At 45.0% G+C, this 12,429-nt stretch overlaps 1 protein-coding gene across 4 annotated transcripts in view; it reads right to left on the bottom strand.

Annotated features, from left to right (window-relative positions):
• The window catches only part of Npnt (nephronectin), a 71,433-nt gene that overhangs the window by 3,837 nt on the left and 55,167 nt on the right, over positions 1-12,429 (bottom strand). For 3 of the 4 annotated variants that reach the window (XM_032897302.1, XM_032897299.1, XM_032897300.1), the window contains 3 exons: positions 6,084-6,170; positions 5,449-5,547; positions 245-501 (listed from right to left, as the gene is read on the bottom strand). In XM_032897302.1, coding sequence (XP_032753193.1) covers positions 245-501; positions 5,449-5,547; positions 6,084-6,170 — 443 coding nt within the window. The remainder of the gene's footprint in view (positions 1-244; positions 502-5,448; positions 5,548-6,083; positions 6,171-12,429) is intronic. The other variant, XM_032897301.1, reaches the window with a different exon arrangement.

Raw genomic sequence — 12,429 nt, 5'->3', positions numbered from 1 at the left:
CCTCTTTCAAGTTTTCTCTTGCTAACTTTCTCTCAGTGAGAACAGTTGGTCTTCAGGAGTGGGAGTGTGGGGGTGAGGAGATTGCGATGAAGAAGGATGGAGAACTAGAGAAGAGTCTCAGGAAGAGAGGATGAATGGAGCCCTCCAGGAAAAGCCACACAACGCTGGCCCTGGGTTGTACAGAGCCAGGCTTCCTGCCGGGCTCTCCTAAGAAAGCAGAGCGCCTGCTTCCGGGTCTACTTACGCTTTTGACGTCAGCCCCTCGCAAGGTGATCTGGGTTTGCCTCCAGCCATGGCCACCATTTCTTCCCCACAGGGCTGATCCGTGGGTACCATGTTTTCTCACAAACACCTGCAGGGCGCCCGAGTGCAGCCCAGTCACCTTGTGCCTAAAGGACAGGCACAGGTCCCCTGAATGCATGAGGTGGCCGAGAGGTAACACCAAGCGGGCAGCCTTTCCCCCCGGGGCTTTGGCTGCAGACACTGTGAGATACTGTCCACCTGGAACGGGAAAGGAAGCCTCTTTCTAGCATAAGCTGCACGGACAGGAGGTTTTTAATAAACTTCACACTGTAACGTTCATTGATAAAGAATCCCAGCTCTTTATGAAGGAAAAACAGCTCATTTCTGTGCCTGGTGCACATGCTATGGTGTTTACGAATAACGCCCGCGGACGTTACCCAGAGAGAACAAAGACAACCTATCAGGATTTCATGATTAGGACCCGAAACTGGCTGTTTCCTTAGCATAGGGTCAGACACCCCTAGGCACACACATTCACTGCCTTCTGATCCTTACCAACTCCGCTGTCAGGCATCCCACACTGGACAAGTGGAAATGACCCAAAATTTCCCAGATAAAATTTACTTGTGGGTAAGTAATCTCGGGGCAATAAAACACACAGCATTATATCTCCTTATTCTCTCCTCCCTCCACTTAAAAGCCTAGTCCTAAAGTGTGGAAGGATGACTTAAAAAACTATCCTTCTCACACGGGGGCACAGCTAACACACAGCTAACCTAGGAAGACACACAGGTAGCCTAGAGAAATTCTCTGAACCTTCCTGGGGTATCAGTTTTATTTGGAGGTTATGACCTAAAAGACACAGACACAGACACAGACACAGACACACACACACACACACACACACACACACACACACACACATTAATAACTATATATCTGCTTGTGCACACACACAAATTAATAACTGTATACCTGTGTGTCTATGTGTCTGAATGTCTGTCTTGTTACATCTAAGAGAACATAAAAACTTAATAAATAAAAGCCCTCCACTCTTGACAAGTCACCTTCGCCGACCTCAGACTCCAACATCAATAGAACTTTCATCTCTCTTTTGCTAGAGAAGTGCAATTAAAAAAAAGTGTTAAGCACCAGTAAAATGGGGGCTGCTGCTTTGCAAAAGGAGATTATGAGTGTTTCGAAAGTCAGTGCTTGTACCGATGACAATCCCTTCAGGCGTTGTTTTGTCACAGGCCATTGAGAGTTTCAACACTGATTGGCCCACAGCAAGAATGTGGCTGGAAGATGTATCTGCTGTGGGAAAAACCTTATTTCCTTCTCAATTCAGAGACAGAACTTAAGCTTTATTTCTACAAGACATGAACAGAGACTTGGGATGTCTTCTTATTCAAGTGTGTTACACTTATTCTCTATCAAGCTCCTGTTGGCACTCTCCTAGCTAACAAAGGACTTTGAGAACCAATGCACCCTTGCTCTGTGCTAAGTCTTCCCTGTAGGCTGCAAAAGCTGAGGCTGGTCAGTCCCATCCACACCTCAAACCTCCCCACCAGCATCCTAGGATGGAGTGGGTAAAATTAAAGTTATTTGTTGGATAAAGGGCTGATGTTCCAAAAAAAAAAAAATAGCAAAAAAAGTACCAGAAATTTTCTGACTCATGTACCCAAGTCAATAAAAACACAAAGGTTTGGTTCCCTCCTTCCTTATCTTGGCTCCCTTTCCTCACATATTGACACCCCCAAATACTGGGCCAAAATTTTTATGTGCATGTTAAGGGTTTATCTAAGGCTGCTTCTGTGGTCGAGACCGGGGTAAGATTATTACAGTGAACCTGCAAGGTTTAAGAAAGCAGGGATTATCTTAAGCCCTATGGAATGTATGCTAATACCATTTTCGAGACACTGCATGCAGACAGCACACCTAAGGAACCAAGGTGCCCAAGATTCCAACAACCCTTTCCTACACATATTCAAAACTCTGAACAACGTAACAGCGATGAGTAAAGCTGCTACCCTCCTTCCTCCACACAGCCGTGCTGACTTGGGTTTACATTTTCTTTAATTTTGTTGCCTGGGTGACTAATTGCCGGGGGGAGAGGGGACGTCCACATGCCATCGGTCAGAGGTGTATGGTCGGAATTCCCCAGCATACTCTGAGGACCATTTCCGAAGGGCATACTGACGTGAGCTGCTCGCCTGCTCCATCCCCCGGCTCTCCGCCACCTTTTGGTCTTTCCACCCTTTTCTCCAATCTAAAAACTTGTTTGCCAACTCCCTCAGGGTTACACGGCACATTTTCTGCAGGACCACAGACCCTCACAGCCAGATTAAGAGGTCATCTCATCTCACGTGACACTTTAGTCCTTTAACCACATCTTAGCAGAGGCCACCCCACCAGATCTCTCCAGCCTTTCTTTCTAGTAGCTCTACTGAAAGTTCTTTTTTGAGAGTTTAAATCCATCTACTTTGCTTTCTGGCACAGGTCCTATTTCTTACACCCGTTTGAATCACAAAAAAACAACTGGTCGACCTTGGGTCAAATGTTTCAAAACAGTGCGCTCGATTGCTTCCTCTCCAGGTTAAACATTCTGGCCTTCACCCACTTTTCACAAGTAAAGGAAGATGCACCTTGCCATCCAGATCATTTTTTCCTGAATGGTGTGCAACTAAGTCTCAGATGAGAAAGGCTCCCCAGAAGTGGACCAATCATTTCACCATAGCATATTTAACACTGTGGAAGAGGACCACACCTATAGGCATAGTTTTCAAACAACCGTCATGGGATCCGCCCCTGCCTTCCTTATGTCCTAAACTCTTATGACCTTCACATTTAGGGCTTTCCACAGTTGTGGTTGATTTCTAGAGCTTGAGTCATGCTTACCATCAGAGTTTATCCCTGGGTGTAGCCCATTAACCTAACTTCTTAGATGATGGTGGTTCTGTTATCACACACAATGGCTTTCTCTCCACTCTTGAGTCGGTTTTTTGTTTTATAAAAACTAGGAAAACAGCCTCTAGGAGGCAGACTTGTGCTCAGGTGTTAGCCCAGCTAAGCTGTTGCCATGGTCTTTCCATTCGCTCTGCTCTAACATAGTCCGATGACCACTTAAGATCTTCTCCCCTATTGTTCAACTTCCCGTCTGTCTCCTAGGAGAGGACAAGCTGACCCACAACCTGAAATGCCTGCGAGTATGGTAACAGCGAAAGGCGCTGAAAAGTAGTACATGGTCCTAAAAAAGTGTTCTGAGAGTCAGTTTAGTTTGCTTTATGAGGACTGTTACAAACAGCCCGTTTCTACAAAACCAATGGATTCTTTTAAACTTAGTGTGAATGCATGCACCTTCATGCTTGTACCTTACCCTTCATGATGTGCCTTACTCAAACAAGTTACTCACTATGGCAGTGAACATTACTGACGAGCTCCTCACCCAAGCCTGCAGACGATCTTTCTGTTGCGCATCACTACAAGTCGGCGGTCCGACCCAGTCCCCCTTAGAGGCCTGATGCACTGACTGCATCGGGAACTGGCTCTCGGGTGCTGCTGCTCCAGGCACTGAACTGAGTCTGCATCTAATACATTTCTTTAGCTTTGTGGCCTGAGGAGGCTTAACATTTGCCTCAGGGAATCCATGCCTCTCTTGTGAGATAGAGACAGTATGACCTGATTCACTGGATGGAGACGAGGATTAAATAAAATTAGTAAGGTGAAGAGTCTGCAGGCATAGCAGGCATAGCAGGCATTAACCTCTGTTGAGTCTTTATTTATAGACACTTGTGACAGTGACATTATGCTTGGAGTTTACCCTATGAGTAACTCGAGACATAGAGATGAGTGCAATTAAATTATATGTGGTAATATATCACTTTTTATAATGAAAACAGATCTCGTGTGTGTGTGTGTGTGTGTGTGTGTGTGTGTGTGTGTGTGTGTGTGTGTGTTTTGAAACAAATTCCTCTGTGTGGCCTTGGCTATTCTGAACCTCACTCTCTGTAGACCAGGCTGGACTTAAATTCAGAGATCCACCTGCTTCTGCCGGCCAAGTGCTGGGATTAAAGGCATGCACTCCTGCTACCAAGTTACAACAACAAATCTTAAAAACTATGTCAATTTATTGGGCACTCACATCTTAACAGTTTACCTCAAATATTTATTCTTAAATATCTTTTGATTTTAATTCAATATTTTTCAATTATATTTCATTCAATTTTAGAAGCTCTAGTGAAAGTAGTTTGAACTAATTATTTGAAGCAGAAGGACACTCTAAGCACTATTGGGATCCTTGGGGGAACCAACTGCCATCCCTCAGACCTGCGTGCCACAAAGCCCCACTCTCCCGCACCACTGTTAGATTAGATCCTAAGTGCTCACAAACTAGCTTTTCTGTGTTGTGTTCTGAAGACACTATGGCATGTGAAAACTAGGCTTTAGATGCACATAAAATGGCACTTTCCCTTCATACCGTGTGTGCCTTAGTCTCAGACGTTAGAGCCAAAGGAAAGAAGAACCTAGATTCTCACCCTTCCATTAAGTTGGCTTCACTCACAAAAACCATGTAATTACAGAGGGAAGGAAGAGTCCAGTGTGGTGCCCTCCTTCTTGAAACAAAGCAAAATACTGAATAAACGCTAAGTGCTTACATTAGTGAGCACTGAACAGTTTCCAGGTCCACTGCCTTCCCAAGAGCCCACATCTAAACTCAGCTTTGTAATAAGCTTCTCTCAGGAGCAGCATGGCAGCCTGGACTCTTCCCCCTAGGATCTGACTTAGAGCAAGTTGTTTCCAGAGGGCCACTGCGCTGTGTAATTTTCACACTTCAGTTTCAATTTCTCCATCATCCATAGCTCAAATCTTCATTAACAAACCAAGGGGCGTAACTGACCAAAATACACGGTGGGAACTGTTGGCCTGGGGGACAGGCCACTGTGTTACTGATTTTGCACAGAGGAAATGGGTGTGGCCAAATATTTTGAAAATCCTGATGCTAGGACAAGTCTAAATGCTATTTACCAGGCTTTTTTGAGGCAAACCATTTGGCTTCCTGATTAACTACCGGCGTCCCATGCTATGAGTCTACTGGACAGTTAACAGATCTCCTCTCTTAAAGAAGATGGGTAAGTAATAGGGACAATTCTTTAGTGGTCAGAAGGATCAAACAGAGCCTAGAGGTGTTACGTTATGTGGTTTTACCTGCTGGGTCCCTGGTTGGCTCCCAGTGCAAGTCGCTATCCTTTTCTCTGATCCATCCACAAAGTCCGTGGTCAAAATTACAGCTGTGTATGAGAATGCCTGCAAGGAGGTGACAGAGAGACGAAATGACAAACTCAACAAAATGACAAACCACAGCCGGCAACGGCAGACAGCAGGTATCCGTACAGCAGGAGTTTTCTCCCATCCAAACTTAACATCCCAACAGAACGCCTTGCCCGGAGCTCAAAAGGAAACGATGTGCCTCTTTTTGACAGCAAATCTTTTGCCGGCACAACTGGAATAGATGCTCAGCTGAGAAAACAGAACCAAGAGTGCTCCCAACTCATGACCCCGTGGGGCTGTCACTGTGAAAATACAACTTCCGTCTCACAACTCAAACTGCGCTTGAGTGTGATTTTAAAAGAGAACGATGACTCATAATTATTTTTGCTTGAGTGATTTAACCAACCGAGTTGTTAAATACCACAGAAGAGAAGATTCGCCCAACTTCCCTAGATGTGCCTGGTGACCGACACGGTACTTCCTCAGACTGAGGAAACCCATTATTTTGCATCCCAGCGGAAACAAACAAATCGAAAGTTCTTTTCTTGGGACTGGAATGCAGCGGCGTCTACCTGGGTCGTCCTTCGCTTCCTCATCAGCGCTGACTCCTCTTTCGATTTCAAATATTTCAAACAGGTCATTCGAAGGCTGCCTCGGAACTGCAAGGGAGAAGGCGAAGGTTGGCTGGGCTTTTGTAAATAGACCTTGCAACGACACCACATCTTTAGCAGGAGCAAGGAGAAAGCCTACACATTTCATCTCATTTTATATGAAGAGCGATACAACTTGCTGTGCACAGATTTATTCCCTAACATTTACCTGGATATAAATGAAACAAGACATAATTTGCAAAAGGTTTAAAATTCTAAGCAAGGGCCAGTCAATGGGCCAGGGCGACCGCTCGTTTGGTAGAGCACCTGTTATGTTTGAGTTCTGAGTTTGATTCCCTGGCCCCCATGTAAAAAGCCGTGACAGGGGAACACACCCATAACTTCAGTGCTGTGGGGCCGAGACAGGAGGATCCCTGAAATTATTTGACCAATCTGCCTGGCCAGTGAGAACTTCTGGTTTGGTTTTATCTCAAAGAACAAGGGGAAGGCACCTGCTCGCAAATCTTTACTACTGAAGCCGCCCGTTTGTCCTCATTGCTGGTGTGGCTGATGTTGCTGAGTTTAAACTCAAAGATGCAGCTTCGCCTTCGCTCAGCTCTACCTCCATGCCAGACGTAAAAGGCATGGCTCCATCTTCTCAACTCTCTCCTCCCAGTGGCCGTGGAAACATACAGCTTGCCTGCCTTGTTTCTCTCTCAGCCACTGATAAAATTATCCTCGACCCTCAAAAAATATAACTGAATGAATAAACAAAAAGGAAGGGGACAGTAACAAAAAGACACCCATGTTGACCTCTGTTTTCTATACACATATACTCACGTGTATGCACACACATGGACACATACATATAACACACATGGAGAGACATGGGGGAGGGGAGAACAAGTATTCATTCAGAAAAAATGATATGAAACAACTTCTACGTTTTAGCAAAAATTGTGAAGTTCATCTCTGTGAAAGAGGCATTAGTGGATAGTTTGGTGTTTTCTCAAAGCACCTACTTCCCTCAAAGGAACTCTGTACATCAGTGTACACTAGTCCACACCTATTTCCACAGCCTTCCTGATCTCAGCAGATTCCCCAACTCCTGTAAGATCACATACAGGAGCTTTCCTGGTGAGCACTAATCCTCCACCCAACAAAATATACAACCCTTCCAAGCATGCCGTTCATTTCCGCACCCCTGACACTGGTTCTCTTTTTCCTGCTAATTAACCTGAAGGAGCATCCCCTTTCCTTCCAGGCCCAGCATAAATCTCAGAGAAAGCTGCAAACTTCCTACCCTTGGCAGAATTAAATTCTTCTCCACCGATCACCAGATCACCAATAGTCCCGTTTGCATATTTCCATTCTGTGCATTGTAAGGAGCTGCAGACACACACACACACACACACACACACACACACACACACACACACACACACACATCTCTCTGCTAGTCCCTGAGTGAGGTCCTCAATGGCATCAATCACATCCAATTCACATTGGCATTTCCAGGACTCGACCTGGTGATCACTGAGGAACTGCAAAGAACCTGTCAGAAACCCATGTTCTCTGTCAGCTCCCTTCACTAACTGTCACCCGTGCGTTACGGCTTAAGAATGCACTTCAAAAGGACTGACACATTTAAACCCTTGCTTATGCATTGATTCAATGTATATTTGATTCTAACCCAACGCCAAGCCCCACGATGGGCACCGACCAGACAGCGAGGAGAGTGAATGAGACCCACAAGGACCCGGGTCCTATGGAGCTGGAATTCTAATGGCAGACACTGGAGATGAATGAGCATCAAAAGCTTTGAAAGGGAGCAGGAAAGAAAAGCATGCCAGAAGATGCCATGAAGAACAGCTGGGTCAGAAAACAGAGAACGCCTTGGGAAAGCTGTGATCAGGAGGAGAATTCTTGCCCAGAGGCCAGGGAGTCCTTACTCCCCTCTCTTTGCTAGAAATTTAATTAATACTTTATTTTTATAAGACAAGGAATAAAAGACACAGACTACCATAAAACGGATGACATTCAAGTAGGTTTTTTTCCCCTGCAGTTACGTCATTATTGTTAGCCAGCACTTTTAAAACTGACGGTTTGTACTATTTGCAACTGTTTTTAGCTCACTACATCTGGACTGTCCCCCCCCCCCACTTTTGTTTCAAAAGTCAAAATGGGAGTGACTTCCTATTTCACACCACACACACACACACACACACACACACACACAGCTTTCCTTTCTTCGGGAACACCTTCCTTACTAGCCACAGCATTTTAGGTAAATGTGCTTCACTTCTCATGACGGCGGAAGTTATAAAAAAACATTAGGACACAATTGTCTGTTCTCCTTTCCAGTTACATAAATGGAAAAGCTCAGCCCCTGCGGTGTAGAGTCTGAGGGCATATTATGACAGCGCCCCCACGCCACCCCTGAAGGCCTGTCCAATGGCATTTGTTTGTCTCGTGCTGTGTCCCGGTGCTCTGACCCGTGAGGCTGTTTTATCAAGGACAATCAGGTTTTCTCCTGACAGAACTGTGCAAACTGAAAGGGAAACAAAAACAACAAAGCCAGGGTGATGAAGATGATGCTTTGGGCACAGAGTGGTGGAGAGAGGCCACAGGACGTGGATAACAAGAGAGGGACAAGATGAAGCGTTTGCAAAAGGGCACTAGCAAAGCCTCAGGTGGCTCTGTAAGACTTCAGACCCTTCCAACAATTATTTAATTAACGGTGATGATCACGGATACCCATTCCAGAGGATTTGCCTGCCCAATGTGCTCAGCGCCCGTCTATGCTTACAGCGAGCGTTGTGCGCCGTATTTTCCTCACCACATCAGTGTGACTCACTAGGAACGTCACGTTGAAGTGTCAACAGAGGGTACAGCACCCTGCCTAGCATGGCATATGAAAGCATCATCTGAAATTAGCATAGAAACTTGAGTAGTGTCTCAACACCGTATTAAAAACGTTTTTGTTAAAGACTAGAAAATAGGGTCATCAGGAATACGTTAATAATGTGGTAGTCTGAACGTTGAAAGTTAAGTGATTCTTTATATTTGCTGGTTCATTTAGTCTTTTATAACTTTCTATTTTGAGGTCGTTAAAAAGAAAAGGTTTCAATATGAACGAACCCTAAAAGATCCGAAAAAGGAGGCGTTCGTAAGGACATTGACGCACATCAACAACGTATTTGATGTTTGTATCTTGATCAAAGGACGCTGAGGAGTGTTGCTGTCCGATGTAAGCTAGGTTATAACACTGAAGTGTCTGTGAAATCCAAATGCTTTCTTTGATTCAAGGGAGCAACTTTAATGGGTATAGAAAATACCAATGAAACATCTGAGAACAGGCGAGCAATGATAGATACAGTTTCTCATGACTCTTCCTGGCTTGGCATTTTGGCTAGTACTCGCCTTAGATATACAACCAGCAGAATCAAATCTGATACTGTCTTAGACCCAGAAGGGTATGATATAAAGATGAAAAAGAATAAAAGGTGTTAACAATGTTCCCGTGTATCCATTTTCTTCCCCTCAAAGTCCCCCACTCACTGGGTGATCCATCAAAATGCAGTGTCCATGAGGTGCAGGGCACTGGGCTAAGCATCTTAAAGCAACGGACGTATTCTACTCCTACCTTCATCCGACCTGCATTCCTGAGGTGAGGATGACATAATGGGGGGTTTAATGGAAGAGGGAAGGATGGTGCCTAGGTGCGGGTATGACAGGTAAAGTCTGGCAAAGCTCACCCGGGAAGGGGAGATGCTGAAACTCTCTGAGAAGTGATGTTTGTGCTAAGATCTGAAGGAAGAGTTTGATGATTGAAGGCCCTGGAGTATAAAGGGCGGGACCCCCGGTCAGCTGAAGAGCTGGGAGGAGGGGCGGAGCACAGGAAGAAAATCTCAAATGAACGGCAGCCGCACAAGGACTGTTTAAAGCCTTGCTGAAACGTTGGATTTCATCTTGGTTTTACAGCGGTGGCTGGGGAAGGGCTGCCTGGTAAAATTATCATTCTGCTGCAGCCTGGAGACAGTGCGAGCGGAAAGCGTCTATGACTTACTATAAAGAATGTCCAGGTGCATAAAGCACTCTCCAGAAGTTTTTCTGACATTATTCAATACTGCACCAATAAAAACATTCTTGTGGTGGGGTGGTAGATGGCTTTAATCCCAACACTTGGAAGGTGGAGGTGAGCAGATCTGTATAAGTTCAAGGCCAGTGTGGCCTATATAGGGAGTTACAGGATACCCAGTTACATAGTGAGGCCCGGTCTCAAAATGGATGGATGGGTGGATGGGTGAATGGATGGAAGGAAGGAAAGAAAGAAAGATGGATGGATGATAGATAAATAGAGCAGCCTTGCTTATTGTTGATAGATAGGTAGACAGACAGATAGACAGACAGATGGATGGATCTGGTTTGTTGTTTCTGTATAACTAAAAGAAAGAAGGTACTGTCCCCATGTATGGAGACTGTGGGATACAGACAGTACTAATCCCAAATGATAACAACTATGGGATATAGAGGGGACTAAGCCCAAAGCTGAAGACTGAGGGATGTCAGTATGATCGCAGCGGGCTAAGGACACAGGACTGTCTCACAATGGCTGCAGAGTCCCAGTGCCCCTGGGGAAAGCAGCTATGAAAAGAAGCCATCCTCACAAAAACTGCTGTCCTGGTAAATTCTACTATGCATGGTCTCTCCAGGGCCGTCGTGATCATACCCACATACAGTCTACATTGATAAAGAAGGTTTCGCAAGCAGTCAGCTGCAGTTTTTACCCGGTAAAACCTTAAGAGTCAACGCGGAGAAGAAAATGTAAACATAACAGCTCGTACCTCCCAGGGCCAAGCTGCTCACAAACCTGTAAGCATTATTCCTCAAGGGCAGGTTTTCATTCTCAGGTTCTGTTGAAGGTGGTCTGTATGACACTGCCCAGGCCAATTCTGGCATTTGTTGTTGGACTAAAGATAACAGATAACCCTGCCTTGAATTCTTTCTGAGCGTAGAGGTTTGCTGCACAAAAGAGAGGTTTGGATGTTATTCAATCCTATTCTAACATCTTTTAGGTCGGGGAGGAGCCCACCTAGATATTTTCAAAGCCAACAGGGTAGAGGATGGAAATAAATGGTGAAGGCTTTATGGGGTAGTATTCCTTCCTCTCTCTCCTGCTCCTGCTCCCAGTGTAGAACATACTCAGCAGAGAGAAGAACATAAAAAGATCAGAAATGAGTTTTCGATCTCCTTATTCTCATCTAAGAAATGTCTTAGGCAAATAATGGTTGCCGAGCCCCTACAGAAATAATCGTGCTTGCCGGCACTTTATCTCACAGGGAGGACCTGCAGGTCAGAAGACAGGCTGAGAGCAATGAACAGAACTGGCAAAACTTACCTCCCTGGTGAAAGGTTGGGTGTGCCTTTTAGATATTTCAGAGTAACTCAAAGGCACTACCCAGGGAACTCCTAAGAAGACTGAGACTCTAAATCTTGGTTCTCCACTAAGGATGGCTATAAGAATTAAGAGACTATCCCACAGGCTGGATCCTCCTGCCCTCTTCAAAGCCAAAGCAAACCATAAAGGCTCGGCTCCCCGAGGTCAGCATGCACACCACACAGGTGTTGAGAAAAGGCCCAATAGGGCTCCTGGAACTGAGCATAGCACATGTAAGCATGGAGCCCGCCTACTGTACAATACGGGTGTGGCTTAAGGAGAGGGGAGCTTCTGCGTCTCCTGCCTCATCAAAACTTTCACTTAAGCCAGCTGGATAGATTCATCTCTTGGGGGACAACTGTCACTATATCCACAGTGAAGAAGCCGGGGGTGTGGTCTCTATTTTAACAGCTGTTTAACCTTGCATGTGCTATGAATACCCAATCTATACACTAAGTTCTGGTTACTTGGTATAGACCAAGTACGTGCAAAGTAGCTAGCTTCTAATTTCATTTTCTCAGCTCACACTTGTAAATCAAGTCAATTCGTTTGGAAAAGATAGCTTTAGTTAGTCCAAAATAGCATTAAAACTGTAGTGAACCAAAAAAAAAAAAAAAGCATCAAAAAATTAGTCCTCACTAAAATGCATGGCTTCTCTTATGAATTATTAGAGAAGGCTGTTATTACTATACAAATGAATCCAGTATCAGCGGGCATAGAAACAGCTAATGTTCTTATGTGACAATCACTGGGACATGTGTTTTGCATGGACCTTGGAATCTAACTCACAAAGCTGCCCGGAGAAGTGCATACTACAGCTACTTCAATACTCAGATGCAGAAACAGAAGAATTCAGCAACTTGCCCCCAAACACAGTCCTTTTAATTA

The sequence above is a fragment of the Rattus rattus genome, chromosome 3, assembly GCF_011064425.1.
Source record: "Rattus rattus isolate New Zealand chromosome 3, Rrattus_CSIRO_v1, whole genome shotgun sequence".
In the NCBI taxonomy this organism is placed as follows: domain Eukaryota; kingdom Metazoa; phylum Chordata; class Mammalia; order Rodentia; family Muridae; genus Rattus; species Rattus rattus.
This window is presented reverse-complemented; position numbering and strand designations above follow the sequence as displayed.